The sequence below is a fragment of the Miniopterus natalensis genome, chromosome X (genome assembly GCF_054644295.1).
Source record: "Miniopterus natalensis isolate mMinNat1 chromosome X, mMinNat1.hap1, whole genome shotgun sequence".
Lineage (NCBI taxonomy): Eukaryota > Metazoa > Chordata > Mammalia > Chiroptera > Miniopteridae > Miniopterus > Miniopterus natalensis.
The window spans coordinates 84,676,042-84,694,802 of NC_142103.1; the positions used below are offsets into that span (position 1 = coordinate 84,676,042).

At 39.2% G+C, this 18,761-nt stretch overlaps 1 protein-coding gene across 1 annotated transcript in view; it reads right to left on the reverse strand.

The window, feature by feature from the left end:
* Positions 1 to 16,172, reverse strand: part of CFAP47 (cilia and flagella associated protein 47) — a 354,566-nt gene extending 338,394 nt beyond the window's left edge. The window contains exons 1-3 of the mRNA XM_016216827.2: positions 15,981 to 16,172; positions 11,772 to 11,923; positions 5,701 to 5,816 (exon numbers count right to left, since the gene is read on the reverse strand). Coding sequence (XP_016072313.2) covers positions 5,701 to 5,816; positions 11,772 to 11,923; positions 15,981 to 16,172 — 460 coding nt within the window. The remainder of the gene's footprint in view (positions 1 to 5,700; positions 5,817 to 11,771; positions 11,924 to 15,980) is intronic.
* Positions 16,173 to 18,761: the final 2,589 nt, after the last annotated feature.

Genomic DNA, 18,761 nt, shown 5'->3' on the forward strand with positions numbered 1-18,761 from the left:
ATAGAAGCTTAGAAAGGTTGAGTGTCTCGTCCAAAGACACACAACTATTGTGGTAGATTAGATGGTTGACCTCAGTTCTTCACCCTTCTCTGCATCCTTACTGTCACCCTACCATGAACCAAGTATGTTTTCTTACCCCTTGACTTTGAACTTGATCATGTGATTTGCTTTGGCTACTGGTATGTGGCTAGAAGTGACAACATGCCAGCTCTAACCCCAGATGCTCTCTTGCAGTTCTACTATGAAAAGTGTTTCTCTTGAGTAGCTGCTGTCCCTTTGGCCTGTGCCCCAGAATGAGCAAATATGTAGCACAGCCACCCAGCTGACTCACAGCCCTGCCGTGAATAGCAGAACAGCCCCAGCTGCCTCAGCCTGAAGCAGAGCCACCCACCTGAGCTCAGCTTAGATGAGTCAAGTTCCAGCCAATCTGAATACAAATGAAAAATTTAAAAATAATTGCCTTTTTGAAGGTACAGAATTGTAGGGTGGTCTGTTACATAGCAATATTTGACTACTATAGCTGGTAACTAAATAATTGAGCTGGGATTTGTCACCTGGGTGTTTCTGACCATAGGACTCATAGCCACTGCCACCTCTCTATAGATGAATTAATGCAGTTCACACAGGAAAAGGGCAAAAGGAATGGGTTTCTAGAATCAAATAACCTATGTGAAGGCGGCTATAAAAATTTCTTCTTCTGAAAGTAGAAGTGGTTTAAAATTTACAGTTATGCTTATATTAGAGCGCACAGTCCTTGAGATCAGATACTATCTTTTTCGTATCTGGGGTCCTGGCACCCCACACTGTGCATAGCACAAAGCTGTGCTCAAAATATGTCCAGCAAATAGAAGCAGCCAGTCACAAGTTTCTTAAATGTCATTATATAATATTAACACAAATGAGCATACTGCCAGCATAAACAACTTTGCAAATTCCCAATTCCCCAGTTCTAAATACGTTTGATGACATTTTCCAAAATTATTCATTTAACTTAGGAGAAAATATTAGCATAATAAAAGTACTGAAAATATAAAAAGTCAATAAAACCTTTTTAAGGACAGAAATGTCCTGATTGAAAAGGCAAATTCACAGTAAGAAAAGGTGTTAAGCCAATCATTTTAGGGACGTGTTAATGGCATAATATTTAAGGTTTATTTTGTCATAAAATAAAATAAATATTTATAAAATTATATCCATTTCAAATAAATATTATTGACTCAGTTCTCTAGAAAAAAAGAACTACATGAGTTCAGTTAAGGCTGAGTCAGTGTAATGGTTCCTATATTGTAGCCACTTTGATATAATTTGATAAGTTTAAGTGATGTTTCAAAAGCTTATTCAGAACAACCCTAAAAGCAAAGAAACATTGTTCAGTCTTCTAAATATATTAAAACAGTGGGTACACAAACATTACTGTGTCATATACAACTTATTAAGTAGTATTAACTGATACTTTGAAAAGTAGTACTCATGAATAGTTGACTGCTGTATTTTTTTTAATTGCTAACAAGAGGAACAAGGACATCATCCAAAGAGAAGAGTGTCACTGAAGGAAAAACATTACAGATTAAATTTTGTATTCAAATTTTCATTTCTTTTCAGATAGGGCACTGGCTAATGTGTGAAGAATGAACTAGGAGCTAAGAGGAAACTTCAGAGAAATAACTTAGGCTGGTGCGATTACTAGGCAAGAGAAGATGATGGCCTGTGACAGAGAAGTGACAATGGGACAGAGAGAAGTAGAATTACTGACATAATCAGGAAGTGAACAGACAGGATTTAATAATTAACCAAGGGGGTAGGAGGTGAAAAGGAAAGGAGGTCTCAAGAATTTTACCAAGTTCCTGACTCTCCCAAATACATGGTGGTGGCATTTGCTAAAAAAGAGAAAAGACCAAGTTTGGGGGAGAAGCTGAGGAATTTCGTTTTAGACATATGAAGTTTGAGAAACCTGAAGGAAATACAAATTATAATATAGACTTCAGTGAAGTAACAGGAATGAAAATGATTGCCTAGGGAAAGCACAGTGACTGAGGAGGCAGGAGGGTCCATGGCAAATCCTAAGGAGCACTCATTTAATGTACCCCAAAAATGGCCATCAGTCCACAAAAGAGAATTAAAGAGAAAAAGGCAGCAGAAAAAGAACAATTTTAACATCAAGAGTTGATATTTACTGAAGACTTACTATATGTCAGAGTGTGCTAAGCATTTTATTAATCACCACAACTGTAGAGGGCAGGCACTATGTATGTCTCTAATGTGTGAGTGAGGCTGTGGATGTAGGGCCTCCCAGCCAGGAAATGTTGTAACCAAGATTTAGGCCCTGGAAGACCTCACATTATTTTTTATAAGAGAGTGAGGGGTCCAAGTTCATTTTTTTCAAGAAGAAGACAGTGGCCAACTGTGTCAAATATTGCTAAGAATCCATGTAAAATAAACACGTGGACTTATCCACTGATGAAACTTAGGAGAGGGCGTGGGATGTGAGAACACCCACAGCTGTGGCTGAGATGAAGGGTCTTTTGCACAAACCTGAATGTTTTGGAATCGAAGTTGCTCTACCTTCTCTAGAAAAGCAGATCGGGCACTGGGTGGCAAAACATTGTTACCTTGCCTTTACTCCTCCAAAATACAGGTAAACAGTCTGTAGTTTTAGAAGATGCTACCGAAATCAACAGTTACATACTCAAGGCCGTTGTTATTTGCTATGTATGTTTTTTCTCCCTTAAGTGTCCTTAGGTCTAAAGCATACCAAAGATGTACCAGATTCCACCTATCTCCAAATGCATAAGTTTTGGAGACTTTCAGAATGTTCGTATGTGATTGAATGGGTTACTTCTGAAATCACCTTTCATTGAAAGCTTAATGGTTCTTTACTGAAACTCTGAGAGATCACTGAAGCAAATCAATTAAACAAAAGTTTATTGAATGTCTGCTGTATGTCCAGCATGGTATTATGTAGGAAAAGTATATAGAGATACCATGGCATCAGCTTCCAAGCAAAGGAAAATATGCATTGAGAATAAAGAGTGGTGCTTCTCTGGGTAGTTAGGGAGGATCCCAAGGACCACACATGGGTTGGGTCCAATTTGGCAAATTTCCTGATTTACAGATGATATCAGGCTTTTCCAGGCAGTAAAGCAGAGAGATGATGCTGATGATCAGGGAAAGGGGGAGAGTGGGCATTAGAGCAAGAGAAAGGTCATATCTTTTGTGCCAAATGAACCAAATAAACCTTAAGGATGATGGGTGCTAAGGTAGCTGTTCAAACTCAGAAATGGGGTGGAAAGGTCACACTGGGGACTTTAAAGGCTGTTCTATGTCATAAAACTGTAGTAGAAAAAGTCTACTCAAATATTCAAGAATACCGAGGGGAAGAGTAAATGATTGCAATTCAAAGCAAGCTAAAATAACATGCTTTTTCCATCTTCAAAGATAACTGAGAAACAATAAAATCGTGAGAGAACATGGAGTTCACCAGCTCACGGAGTACTAATAGCAGAGGCATCTTAAAAACTGAACCGTGTCTTTTCAAAATGAAAAGATAAGTGCTACTTTGCACAGTCAGGAGTGAACTTTGGAAACATTCTAAGGGTGAGAAAACAAAATGTTCAAATAGCATTTGGCTAAATCCATGGAGGGGTACTTCATAATGGCCTATAAAAATAAAACATCAGGAAGTTGTTACATACAATAACTTTGGGGTCTACAAAACCAAAGATAATAATCAAAGTGACACTGCCAAAGAGAGTAAACAAAGCTGTACAAATCATGAACCTGCTGAGTGTAGCTTTTTATGCCTCTTAGGTATACATATAAATTTGTAAACATTTGATCTTTGACTCTGAAACTATAAAATACTTGTCACATAAAATCATTTTTAAAAAATTTATTAAAATCATCTTTGGTTGCTGAATCTATTTTCTGCATAAGTGTTTTTCTTCATGAAAATACACTGTTATTCTCATGAATATTTATATATTGTGCTTGTAGGTAATAAGGACTTTATGACAGTTTACAGGCACTTGCTGTGAATATAAAACATACTATCAATTTGGGTTAAGGATTGAAAAAATAATATTCAACTCCAAGAATTAGGGACAAAGTCAACACTAAGAAAATGTGTTTCATTGATAACATTTTGTTTGTAAAGTAATAGCAATTAACATTTCACAGTTCTCAATTATAATTTACCAAATGTAGCATTCACCACAAATTCTATGCACACATAAAATATTACTATAATACTAAAAGCCAATATATATTGTTTTTCCTAAAATGTATGGACCCAGGTCTGAGGCTTAATTTTATTTCTTTTATTAAGTAAAGTAATATTAAATATTCAATTAAGATAAAACCATATATATTTACTTACAGAGAGCTTTTATATGTAATAAAACTATACAATTTGGTGAGATTTTAGAACAAAGAGAGGATATGATCAAAACTCTGAAGGATTTGTCATGAATAACTGTCAAGAGAGATTTTTGGAAAGTAAAATAATAAAAGAAAAATTCTCTCAATCACGTATCTCTGCTCTGCAATATAGCCAGAGAATCTAAAGGACCATACAGCCCACAATCACTTGCCACGAGAGGCTCCATCCTTAATATTGGAGTCAGACCACAAAGGAGCCTAATATTCTACAGTCCCACAGGCATCAGAAATTCAATCACAAAAACCAAAAGCATGGAAAGCAAAATAAACATCATTCAGTAAGGACCAATTATCAGTTTTATTTACTTATACCCAAGGGGAACAAAATCAGTAAAGTGACAGACTGCCTTTTGTCTTAATAATTCCCACTGTTCAATCAAGCAGCCCCAGGTATCATCCTCACTTAGTGTAAGATGGGTTTGGATTTAAGATTTGATTTACGTGACCAACGAGCAGTCTCAGAGAGAAATGTCTACCTTGAGTGGAACTAGTCTTCATTTCGGCTGGGCAGAAATGACAGCCCTGCCGCCCCAGGTCCTAACCATCCAGTGAGAATGAAGGGATAAGCGATTTTATACCTAATGTATACCATCAATGAAGAGTGGGCATGAGCCCATACACACAGGCCTTTATGTAAACGCTTAGGTCACAGCAAGAATCTCCAGAAATAATCCAGTCTGGAGAAGAAAGCAGCATTATTCTTTCAATAAGTAGTAAGAGCCTTCTAGGGACCATCATGTGAATTCAAAGTTGAATACAATAGAGAAAAAAGCAAATATTTATTGAGTGTCTAGAATAAGTAACATATTACAACCTTAAATACATACACAATTAACCACAGTACATTTTTATTAGCCACAGTTTATAAATGAGGAATCTTAAGGTCAATGTCCTTAAGGATACTTGTCCCAGATGGCACAGCTAGTAAGTCACTATGCCCTGATTCTACCCCTCGATGACTCAGGACTACGTCAATTCCATGACACCATCCTGCCTTCTACTGTCAGGCTGATCAGCAGTTATCTGTGAGTCAGGTTGTGTTCATCAGAATCATAAGTAGGATTCATCCTACCCGAATAACTGCCTATCAGTCTTTTACAGTTATCCTATTTAAGGGCCTTCCGTTTTGAGCTTTCCAAAGATAGACATCTGGGGAGAGGGCGGTGAACCAGAGAATCCATCAATTACACCAGGTATATTTTTCAAATAGTACCAACTCTCTTCCAAAAGCGTAAGTTCATTTATATGGCAGAAAGTACTTACCTGGAGCCTTGCCACGGTTAGTGATGCTAATCTCTTTACAATAGACTTTACTATTGGCAACCAAAGTGCCAAAATTAACTTCCTGATCAATTTCCAGTTCGCAGGATGGAATCAACCTAGGAGAGAAAAGAGGACTGCATAATGAATTTTAGCTATTATAAACTTGTGGTTAAATCGACAGGGAGACGAGACATATAAAGACACAAGGCGCCCGGCCAGGTGTGGCTCAGCGGTTGAGCATCGACCTAGGATCCCGGCGATTGGGGTTCGATTCCCGGTCAGGGCACATGCCCGGGTTGCGGGTTCGATCAATGGCTCTCTCATCATTGATGTTTCTCTCTCTCTCTCCCCCTCTCCTTTCCTCTCTCTGAAATCAATAAAGATATATTCTTTTTAAAAAAAGACACAAGGCACTTCTGTCTTAACTTTTGTTTTTTTAATCATTGCCCAAGGATATGTTTATTGATCTTAGAGAGAGAGGAAGGGAGAGAGAGAGAAACATTGATAGGTTGCCTCCCATAAGTGCCCTGACCTGGGATCGAACCCACAACCTTTTGGTGTATAGGATGATGCTCCAAACAACTGAGAAACCCTGCCAGGGCTGTCTTAACTTCTTAAGAGATATTTCAGTTTCTTTCCAGGTGTACCGGTGGCACATTTGTCAGTAAAAGAAACTGTGAAATAAAGACGTGAAAGCAAGATGAGACATATTTTTAACAAAGAAATCAGACTTTATGCATCTAAGTACATGGTATACCCTCTCAAGTACTCACCTGGATAGGCTACCCACATGTCTCAATATTTTTGTTGTTTAAAACACATTTTGGAATCTCCACCTAAGCCTATAAAATACATTCTTTAGACGCACCTCAAAAGGGTAGAACTGACCTTAACAAAGTAAAGTCGTTTAGATGATGCCAAATCTGATTAAACAAACAAAAGTATGATGCTATAAAATATCATTTAGGGACTAAAACAAGGTCTAAGTACAAAAAGATACAATTGATTCTTCATGTGTGTGTCTAATTTAAAGGGCTCGCTGTAGCACATCTGTAGCACACATTTTCATTCACTTTTAAAAATCCATTATAGGCCCGGCCGGGCGTGGCTCAGCGGTTGAGTGTCAACCTAGGATCCAGGCGATCAGGGTTCGATTCTCGGTCAGGGCACATGCCTGAGTTGTGGGCTCGATCAATGATTCTCTCATCATTGATGTTTCTCTCTCTCTATCCCTCTCCTTTCCTCCCTCTGAAATAAATAAAGATATATTTAAAAAAAAAAAGAAGAAAAAAAAAATTATGTTTAATAAATAAATAAATAAATAAATAAAAATCCATTATAACCCTAATACATATTTCATACATAGTTTATAAAGCATCATAATATTGACTTGTTTGATACTAAAAAATTCCTGAAAGGCTTGGCTGGGTGGCTCAGTGGTTGAGCGTTGACCTATGAGCCTGGAGGTCAGTTTGATACCTGGTCAGGGCACATGCCCGGGTTGGGGACTCGATCCCCAGTAGGGGGCGCGCAGGAGGCAGCCGATCAATGACTCTCATCACTGATGTTTCTCTCTCTCTTCCCTCTCCCTTCCCCTCTCTGATATCAATAAAAACATATTTTTTAAAAATTCCTGAAAGGTTAGTAAATATTATTATGGTTCCTATGTTACAGATGAAAAGCCAAAGACTTAAAAAGCCTAAATAATTTATCTAAAGAATTACCTGGATATACTGTTGGTGAATTTAGCCTTGAATCCATTGTTAGACTTCAAGTATATTACCCTTACAAACCTAACAATGCTAACAGCACCAATAATAACTATAGTAATAAATGACCTTTAGAGCCCTTAGGTTATGTGCCAGAAACATGAATTAAGTAATTTATTCTGCATAGAATACAAACTCCAAAATATAAATACAGACATCCATATATACACACAAAATACATAAATAAGAATACCTGAACAAAACATTCACAGATACTGCCTTATGCACTGGTGCCCTGGGCCTTCTTGATGGGATGTGTTTTTTCCAGTGTCTGTGTACTATTGAGTAAACACAGACATTCCAGAGATCAGCCAGGACTGACCTATATATTGCTGAATCTTCTAAGGAATACCCACGTTCTTCTCATAAAGAGATTATCATTTTGTGACAGGAAAAGAAAAGATCCATGGCCTTACTGTACATAATTGCATTAATAAAGACAGACGTTAACTTGTTACACAAATAATATTAAGATGTGAAGCCAAACCTTTTTTCAAACCATTTCTCTGGCTGGCTGAAGGAAAGTATCTTAAGAACTTTCTCTCTCTTTCTCTCTCTCCCTCTTTCTGTCTCTCTCTCTCTCTCACACACACACACAGACACACACACACAGTTTATCTTAGTAGTAAGGGCTTGGTAACACAGTAATGTATAGCAGTTTCTCTGGCTTTCCTATTGGTTTCTTTTCCACCTGATTAAGAAGAGCATTTCCAATAACATTGTACGTTTTATGTTAACAGAGAGTGTGGTTACCAGGGGCTGGAGGTGGAGGAATTGGTAAGATGTTAGTCAAAGGGAACAAACTTGCAGTTAGAAGATGAATAAGTTCTGGGGATTTAATTCACAGCTTTGTGATTACAGTTAATAATGTATTACATACATGAAATTTGCTAAGAGACTAGATCTTAAATGTTCTCATCACAAATGAAATGATAATTCTGTGATATGATACCTCTATTACTACTGTTAGCCACTGCCACATGTGTTTTCATGTATATGTACATATATACATATGCATAAATTATATACAAATTTACATACATAACTAATTGCTGGTGATCAGCAAAAAACTTCTAAGCATAAAAATGGCCCTGGACGATGTGGATCAGTCAGTTGGAGTGTCGTCTTGATTCCCAGTCAGGGCTCATATGAGAGGAAACCAATGGATACTTCTCTCTTTCTTTCCCTCTCCCTTCCTCTCTCTCTAAAAAAATAATAAAATAATAAAATAATGTAATACATTAGGATAGGATGCTATGGTGAGAAATGGAGTGGAAATACAAATTTGAGGGTAAAAACATGAGGTAAAATTTTCAACTATTAAACAAATTATTATGTTATTTCCATTTTACTGGACACATCTGAAAGAGACATGTAACTATCTTATAGAACATTTACTATATATAAGCAATTACATCTTTGCAACTATTCAAACCATAATGAAAAACCTTAGAAATTTTTAAATGTGCAAGAGGGAGATAGTTTTTAGGAATACATAGAAAACCAGTGTCCAAAAGGCACTGATTTCTCTACTAGAGCACTTGAAGAAAAGATCCATGGCCTTACTGTACATAATTGCATTAATATAGAGGTTAATAAAGAGGTTAACTCATTACACAGTTAACATAAAACGTACACAGTTATTGGAAATACTCTCTGTTAACATAAAACATACGTTATTGGAAATGCTCCTCTTAATCAGGTGGAAAAGAAACCAACAGGAAAGCCAGAGGAACTGTTATACATTACTGTGTTACCAGGCCCTTCCTACTAAGATAAACCATGTGTGTGTGTGAGAGAGAGAGAGAGAGACAGAGACAGAGACAGAGACAGAAAGAGGGAGAGAAGGTTCTTAAGACACTTTCCTTCAGCCAGCCAGAGACATGGTTTGAAAAAAGGTTTGGCTTCACATCTTAATATTGTTTGTGTAACGAGTTAACCTCTTTATTAACCAGATAATACAAACTTCTGGTTTCTAGACAAGATTGCATAAATCCATTTTTCCATGTTTCTCCCCACTAAGCACAACTATAAACCACAGAAATGGCGCAAGAGGCAAGCAAAGGAGAATGGTGAAAGTCGATGAGAAGGTAGAGCTGGCTGGATTGGGACCCCAGGACTGGAGGAACAACACAGAAATGCAAGTTAAAGCTAAAATGAGACTCTGGTATTGAAAATGGTAAAAACTAAAAAAACAGTGACAGTAACAAATGCCAGTGAAGATGCAAGAGAACCAAACTGCTCATATATTGCTCACTGCGACGTAAAATGCTACAGCCGTTCTGAAAAGCCATTTAGAATTTTCTTTTAAACTAAACATGCAACTACCATATGACCCAGCATATGAAAATGAAATCTTGGGTTCGCACAAAATTTGTACATGAATGTTCATAGCAGCTTTGTTTGTGAGAGCCAACAATTGGAATCAGCCTTAAAACCCTTCAACGGGTCAATAATTAACAAACTGTGGTATGCATATACCATGGACTAGAACCCAAGATTACAAAGAAGCAAACTACTGATATATTCAACGACTTGGTTGCATCTCCAGGGAGTTTTGTTGCTAAAAAGTCAATTCCAAAAAGCTATTTGAGATGAAAAACTTTTAGAAATGGAAGCCAGGTTAGTGGTTTCCAGTTTTAGGGATGGTGTTTGTGAGGCAGAAGAGAGGTGGGGGTGGTTAAAAAAATAACAGGAGGGATTCTTGTGGTGTTGGACCTGTTCAGTATCTTGACCGTGGTGGTGGATTCAAAATCCAGGCAGGTAAGAAAACTGTAGACTGTGAAAGGTCACACACACAACCGAGTTTAAAGCTGTGGCAATCTGAATACAATAGGTGGACTGCTCAATGTAAATTTTCTAGTTGTGGTGTTATCCTATTGTTTTGCCAAATGTTACCACTTGGGGAAACTGGGGAAGATGCACAAGCAATTGTGTCTTATAATTGTACTGGAATCTTCAACTGAATTTTTTAAAAAATAGAAACATGACAGCAAACTCACACACTATCCCTCCCCTTGGCCCTGTTCATCACACTTCAAGGGGGCAGTTCTGTCCCTACGTTGCACCCCTGGTGAGCAGCTGGCCTCTGATGAGAGAGGGCAAGGCATGGGAATAAGACAGAATCCATTCCCAAAGGCAGAAGCATCTTCAACACTTCTCTCCATATACAGCACGAACAAGCAAATGGGACTACTAGTCATAGGTGCTGTCAACGTGCAGCATGGGCCCAAAATGGCCCTACTTAAAATTCAATGTAAAATGTAAATTAAATATTTGCAACAGGTTAATAAGCTTGCCCCTTTCCTAACATGTATCACTGTTTGATTCCCATGCAGAATGGGATGGTGTGGGTGTACAAAATCAGAACTTCTCAACACTAAAGAGAACCAAAATAACTGCAGATCTAAATTTCGTTTATAAAAATGAAAAAACACAAGGGAAAAAATAAAAAGGCATATGTCTAATACCAAAATCATACCAATATTTCAATATTAATTCTGCTGCTCATAGACAAATAGAGCTTTTTTTTTTACTAAGTCTGTCTAAAGGTACCAAAAAATATGGGAGAAATAAAATAGGATGTGTATCAAGAAGAAAAAAGAATACATGTAATTGTTGAATGGTTTTTTAAATATGTTTTTTCACGATTTCAGAGAAAGAGGAAGGCAGAGAGAGAGAGACAGAAACATCAATGATGAGAGTCATGAATTGGTTGCCTCCCGCACACCCCCGTAACTGGGGATCGAGCCCGCAACCTGGGCATGTGCCTTGACGGGGAATCCAACCATGACCTCCTGGTGTACAGGTTGACATTCAACCACTGAGCCACGCTGGCTGGGCTGTTGGACATTTTAAAAGTTATCTTAATTTAAAAACATACCAGCCTGGCCTGCATGGCTCAGAGTTTGAGCATCAACCTAGGATCCAGGAAATCACGGTTCAATTCCCAGTCAGGGCACATGCCCGGGTTGCCAGCTTGATCCCCAGCAGGGGGCGAGCAGAAGGCAGCCAATCAGTGACTCTCTCATCATTGATGTTTCTCTCTCTCTCTCTTCCTCTCCCTTCCTTTCTCTGAAATCAATAAAAAAATAAATAAATAAAAATTAAAAATAATAGCGAACTAGTCTTCATTTATTTTAAACCACAGTTTGCTAAAATTGTGTCCTTTAAGGTCAACTGTAAGGAAACTATAGATACAACAAGCCCTTTTCGTCAGGGAATATAAAGAATATTACTTTGACTCTAATTTTAATTTAAAGTGTGCTCAAAATGTCAGCATGAAATATGAGGAATACTTACCCAATAAGAGGGACCTCTACTGCTTTGTTTCCTATTGCAATAAGTAGTTGGTCAAAAGTGTCTTCATCTTTATTAGGATGATATTCCACCATAGCTGTCATCTGAAGTCCAGAAGCAATCTCTTTATCCACACTTGGTAAAACCAGTTTGAACTTCAGTGGAAGAAAAAAATCAAATTACACATCTTAACCCCTAATAAGGAAATAATGTGAGCAACTGTAGTTAGGAGTGTACATTATTTCAAGAGCTATATCAAGACATAGGCAATATTGCTACCCTGAAGGCAAATACTTACTGACATATTTACACCTATCAGATTCTACATTCTTCAGATATGCTTTGAACTGAAAATGACAATGTAGTCAGTTGAGAAATATGTAAAGGCTGAGGGGTACTCAAATATAGAAAAAAAGGAGGAGCAGTCTAATAAAAATGTTGCTCAGTCATGTATACATGCATAATACATACATGTATACATACAAACACACAGGCATACATATACGATGTCCCCAAAAATGTATACACACTTTGAATAATTATAAAGGCAGTGTTTATTAACACACATTTCATTTTCAAAATTGAGCTATCAGCTGTTGAAGTGTGTATATACATTTTTGGGGGGACACCGTGTATATACATCCACATATACATATAGAATTTTATATACTTTCCACATGGGAAGTCAGACTTCATAATTTTGAGGAAATGTAAAAAAGAAATATGCCGGGGAGGGCACTTTTGTTCTTTTCAAATATTTCCTAGACTCCAGGAAAAAAGGTAAGGGGCAAAGAAAGAGAAGAACTATCTTATCTGTTGAGCACTTATAATATGTCAAGCATTCTACATCTCAATGCACTTCCACAGTCCTGTAAGGCTGAGATCATGGATCACAACATATAGATGAGGAAACTGGGTCCTGTAGAGTGAAATTACTGTCTAAGGTCACTCAGGCAGTGAGGATTCAAAACACACACCTATCTGCCTCTAAAACTTAAGCTCTTTCCACACAGCTAGAGTCCCTCTCCTGAATACATAATCTCTTTAGAGAAGCAGACTATATGCCCCTCGAAAGTTAAATAATGTAAGCCAGGGACTAATTAAGTATCATATGAGTGATTCAGCCATAAGTATCATGCAAATCCTTGAGAGAACATGATTACTACTAGGGAGAAATGCACTTGGCCTAGGCTTAGAGATGGATGTAAAAGGTGGAAAAGCAAGAAAGGTGCTCCCTGTGGGGGCAGAAATATTTCAGACACAAGCAGAGAAAAGAGTCAACAAAATAATCTCTCAGCAGGCAGCTAATAAGCTAGCCTCGATGGGCAAAGAGCTTCAATCAGTACCGATGGAGGTCCAGTTGAAATGAATTATTCAGGGCTTTCAATGCTAGGCGGGGTCTAAGCCATGGAGAATATAGAGCACTGGAGTGATTCGTTGGTAACCACTGGTCTAAAAGCATCACAATCCAGCAAACAATGATTCGGATACCTCGTAACTACCACACTCCAACTCAGTTACGAAACAGAAAACAATAGATTGCTCCCCATAATGACTTTTGGGTGCTGCCAGTCCCCAGATCAGGTGTGGCTATCTTCCCTGAAAGCAGCTGTGTCTTCAAGAAAGGAAACCAGGGCTTCAGTTGCATGTGCTTATGGTCAGACTACTAGTTGCTGAGCACTTTGAGTGGAGTGCAAAGGCTAGTTTAAGGCACCTTCGTGCTCTTAGGAGCTTCTGAACTGACCTTTAAGGTCAAATTAAGATTTACCAGGAGTCATGGGCACACAAGTCCAAACTATGATGAATGTCTGTAAATGCAAGTGGTATCCAGTAGGAAAGAGTAATTTGGAGGTAATGTAAGAGGCTTGTTAGAGAAAATGAGAACTCACATTGACCCTCAAAAATGGGTGGAATTTAGCCCGGCCGGGCGTGGCTCAGGAGTTGAGCATCAACCTAGGATCCAGGAGATCGCAGTTCAATTCCCGGTCAGAGCACATGCCTGGGTTACGGGTTCGATCTCCAGTCAGAGGCATGTAGGAGGCAGCCGATCAATGATGACTCCCTCATCACTGATGTTTCTGTCTCTCTCTCCCTCTCCCTTCCTCTCTCTGAAGTCAATAAAGATTTTTTTTTTTAAAAAGGTGGAATTTGGAAAGGACTGATTTTTGCTGGAAGGAGAATAAAACCATAGGTCAAAAACTTTTTAAAAGTCTGAGCCATTGGAGTAAGGGGACAATTACAAGTAAGGCTGATCTGACTAAACCAGAGGCCACACGAGTCAGGATTGTGTTTTCAAAAGTGTGTCTTCTTTATTTTCTACCAGTAACCCATAGTAGACGGTATATAGCGCTCCCCATGACATATAGTAAGTACTCACTACATAGATAATGCAGGATATTGAGCCAGGGTGCAAACCAAGTACTACCATGTATTAGAATCCTTTTTAAAGTCATTATAACAGTGATGATGACAATGCTCTCTACCTAGCATAGCACCTTGTTTTTCTTTTTTCCTCCAAGTCAGTTACTGCGTTTTTTGCTAATCTATCTGTTCCCTCCTTCCCATTATACCCATGAAGGATCTGGATGGAGTGCAATAAAAGAGAAGTTCACAGTCATGGGCTCATGGCTTTGGCCTCTAACTAGTAAGCCTATCTGGCCATTCTCTTGTCAATGTCAAGGCCTGTGCTCTAAACAGTTTTTCCTTTTAACTCTAAATACAAACCAAAATAAAATAAACTATGCCATTTTTCTATCTTCATAAAACCAGGAGACATCCATAAAACAGTGCTGGCCCACACCTGGGATTACTGCCAGCTTGAGCTTAAAAAGGAAGTATTTTCAGATATACAGTCAATTATCCAATAAATGTGTAGTAAGGTAGTGAAATAATAAACTTTCCCCCTAATTATATAGTATTGGGAGGAATGGGGTACTTTTTGATGTAATGAGCAGTTAATAGTCTCTTGCGATGTACTATGAGAAAATAAACACATGACTATTGTTAAAACATACAAATACAAAAATGAACACGAAATTCCATTTATATGAAAGTCAAGAACATGCAAAATTAATCTGTGGTGTTGGAAATCAGTATAGTGATCATCTCCATGGGGCGATTACTCCAGGTATTGTAGGAAACCTTCTAGAGTACCAGAAATATTCCATGATTTGATCCAAGTGGTGGCTCATGGATGTATACAGATATATAAATTCATCAAGCTTTACTTTCAAGATTTGGGCACTTTAGTGTAGATAAATAGTACATCAATTTTTTTAAAGTGTGAAAGGTAGGACATGAAAGTCCTGTTTCTCGTTGCCCTCCTAATCACTATTGGACATTTTCCTATGGATGTTTGAACAAATACGTGCAAGCCTAACCAAAAAAAAAAAAAATCAGACCCCTTTCCATTTCTGTACAAATAAGTCCAGCTGAATTCAATACTATTAATCATTAGGAATATCCCATGAAACCAATCATTTATATATCACATATCAAAATTTCTTATCCCCTTTCCTATACTGAAAGTCTCCCAGATAACAGGTGATCACAGTAAATTAATAACCATACATACACACCCACGCTCTAAAGTAACAGTGAGATAGAGATGAAATTCTGTCAACTTTTAGGTCAGATGATGGGGACAGCCTCTCAGAACATTAATTTTGCTGATGATTAGACTTTGACTGACACCCTGGGAGTTTCTAAATCCTATGAGGCCAGGACTATGTCCGTCGTGCATTCCTCATACCTACTACCTATTATATAGTAGGTGCTCAACAAATATTTGTCGAAATGTGAATAATAAACCTTCCCACTGTCCCAAAACATCTGGAGTAAACAGGCACTTTATGATTCAAAGGTTTGTCGTCATAATTCTACAGTATCACGCGGCATAGATTCTGGGCTGAGCGGAGACAGACGTGGAGGCCCCTTCCCCTCTTTCCAAACTCAGAACGAAGGAATTGGGAGGTTCTCCATCGAATCTCCCCACCCTCGGTCCCAACCCTAAGTAAAAAAAAGATTAACAAAAAGTCGAGCACACATATACAGAGACACTTAAGTCACGGATCCCCAGGAAACCCAGGCCTGCCCCCACCCCCGCAGTAGCCCAGGGCCTGCACCCCAGGACAAAGCAGGCGCCCAAGGGGCGAGGCAGCCTCCGAGCACAGCCCTCGGAGGTCCCGCCCTGAGCACCCCCGGGTGTCTCACCTGTGGCTTGACTGGATCCAGAAACCGGATCTTCTGGTTGCTGCGGCCCAGATTGTGGACAGTGATCGGCTGGCGGTACACCCTCCCCGCCGCCGTGTCCTGGAACTTCAGCTCCGAAGGAGTCACCCGCAGCTGCAACTCCTTGGGAGTCTCCACTTCCCGGGGGATCAGCGAGCCCCTGGGCGTGCTCATGTCGCCCCTCCAAGCAGCCCGCCAACAATCGCGCGCGCTTGTTCCACCGAGGCCTCGAGCCTGCGCCGTCGCTAGGCAACCGCCAGACGCCGCGCGTGCCCACGGGGCCCCGCCGGAATTCGGCGGGTGGAGACTGCAATGCACAAAGCGGGCGTCTGGAGGAAGAACCCCGGCATCACGGGGTCACCCGGAGCGCTGGAAAACATGCCACGGCAGCCCAAATCCCAGGGGCATCTCACTCGGCCATGGCCGGGAAGAATCTTAAGATGGCACTGGCAGGGACATGTTCCAGGACCATTTCTTAAACGGCGTGGAAGTGATGCGCCCACGGGGTCTATTAAAGCAGCAAGATACAACAGTAAGGGAGGGATTCAATGGAAACTGAGTCAGGCCCCCCTAGGGTAGTCCTACTGGGTGGCCTTTAGGCTAAGGTAGAGCTGGGGCAGGGCCTAAGCATCTGTATTAGTGATAAGGTCCCAGGTGACTCTAAAGGTGCAGGCCCAGGGACCACGCATTGAGTATAGAGGCGCCAGGAACTTTGTTAACTATTCCTGTTCCTTCATTTGTGAAACGAAGGTGCTGCTTAGAAAACAGATCAAACATCTTCATAGCTAGATGAGCACCTTTCCAACAGGCCCAGGTTCACACGGCCCAATCCCTACTCTCTCCTCATCTGCATCTGCTGTGATGGTCTTAGGGTTTCAACACATTAGGAGAGTGGTATTTCCCTACCTTAAATCTGCCTCTTATCATAACTCTGTCACACTTCTTCCACACACCTTTATTAATTTGGAGCTAAGCGCTGCAGAAATGGCGTTTACTTGTGTTTCTTATTTTAAAAATTACATGGAATTCCCCACTCCATATATAGGGTGTCCCCCCAAAATGGATACACACACTGAATAATTATAAAGGCAATGTTTTTTAAAAATACATTTCATTTTCAAAATTGAGCTATCAGCTGTTAAAGTGTGTATACATTTTGGGGGACACCCTGTATATATGTATACATATATATGCATATACACACACATGTATGTGTATATACACACGTGTGTGTGTATAGTCCTTTTATTTCCTCCTTGCCACTGCACTTGATTTTCACTCTGAGGGGACTGACTTTTCCATCTGCTGGCCAAACAGTTACTCATCCCTCAAAACCTAAATATCTTTGTAAAACCTTTCCCACAACTGTTTTATAAGAGTCTCACAGTATCAAGATGATAAATAAGTTATTACTTCACTTTAAAGTTGCCCTGAATATAAAGACCTGTTGGAAAATTTCTTGGAATTGTAGTTGTCAATACTTCAAAATAGTAGAAGTAATGGTGTTGATGATTACTATTTGCAAATTCTTATGAATTGATAGATTAAAAGCATATGCATCACTTTCAAAATTCTATATATCATGACTTCATAAAGGGGAACTTAGCTGGATTTTTATTCTAATCACTACTATGATATCATAATACAAAGCTGGTCCATTTTTTTGAGCCCCTTTGCAGGGAAATTTTACAATGCTAAAGGGATAACAGTGGCCCAAGGAACTTGGCTGAACCAAGATCACTGTCTATGCGAAGTCCTCCTGCAAAAATTGGAAACTCCAAACACATGTCAAAATTGTCTTCTGTCCACTCTCATGAATACTGGCGCAAGTCTGGCTTCTATGTAGACTCTAAAGATATAGTGGTTCAAATCGAATGGGGAACAGTTTTGTTTCCCTGTTCTGTTGATCCTCTCATCAAATAAAGGTGTCACAGAGCTCTCTTCAAGGTCACCAAGCCTAAAGCTCAAGCCACTGCCCAGAGTAACTAGAGTTAAGCCTCCTTGATTTGTTGCCCACATTTTTATCTACTCTCAGTGTAAATTTTAGATGAGCTTGAAAGGAAGCAGAGTTTGCCACCCCAAAATACGCCTTTTGGGATTTTGATTATTTTAAGCTGGTTATTTTAAGAAACAAAAGGCTCAGAAAGAAACTTTGGGCCTCCCCCCTTTACCTGCTTGAAGGAATTCAGGTGAAAAACCTGCTTAAAGGAAGGGAGCTTTCACCCTAGTGTAACATAAAGAAGTGTGGCAGACAGAGAGGAACCAGTGAAGTCTGTCTGTCTGACTACCCTCTGTGTTCCATTGTTCTGGGTGGCCAGGCCAGAATTTGTTTGCCAAAAGTTTGCTCTTTTCATCTACCTGTGAACTGCCTACTTTCCTTTGAAATCTCAGAGCCCTGCCTCCCTCTCCTTACCCAGAATGGCACATAAGCCTCAACTGCCCACTGTGTCCTCAGGTCTCATATTCTTATGGAGGCCCTTGTGTTCATAGATAATAAATTTTCTCCTGTTAACCTGTCTCATGTTAATCTGATTGTTAATCCGGCCAAAAGAACTTGGAAAGGTAGGAGTAAAATTAATTTTTACACTCCTACAAAGTATCATTTACCTCCAAATTCTCTTGTCCAATTTCTATTATCAAAATAGAATGGCAATATAAAGGCATATTTTGCTGAACTGTAAGCTGTTTTTAGCCAAATTTTTAAACTATGCATGATTATGTAGTTACTTTAAGGTTGGACAAAAACACATAACGACAAGATAT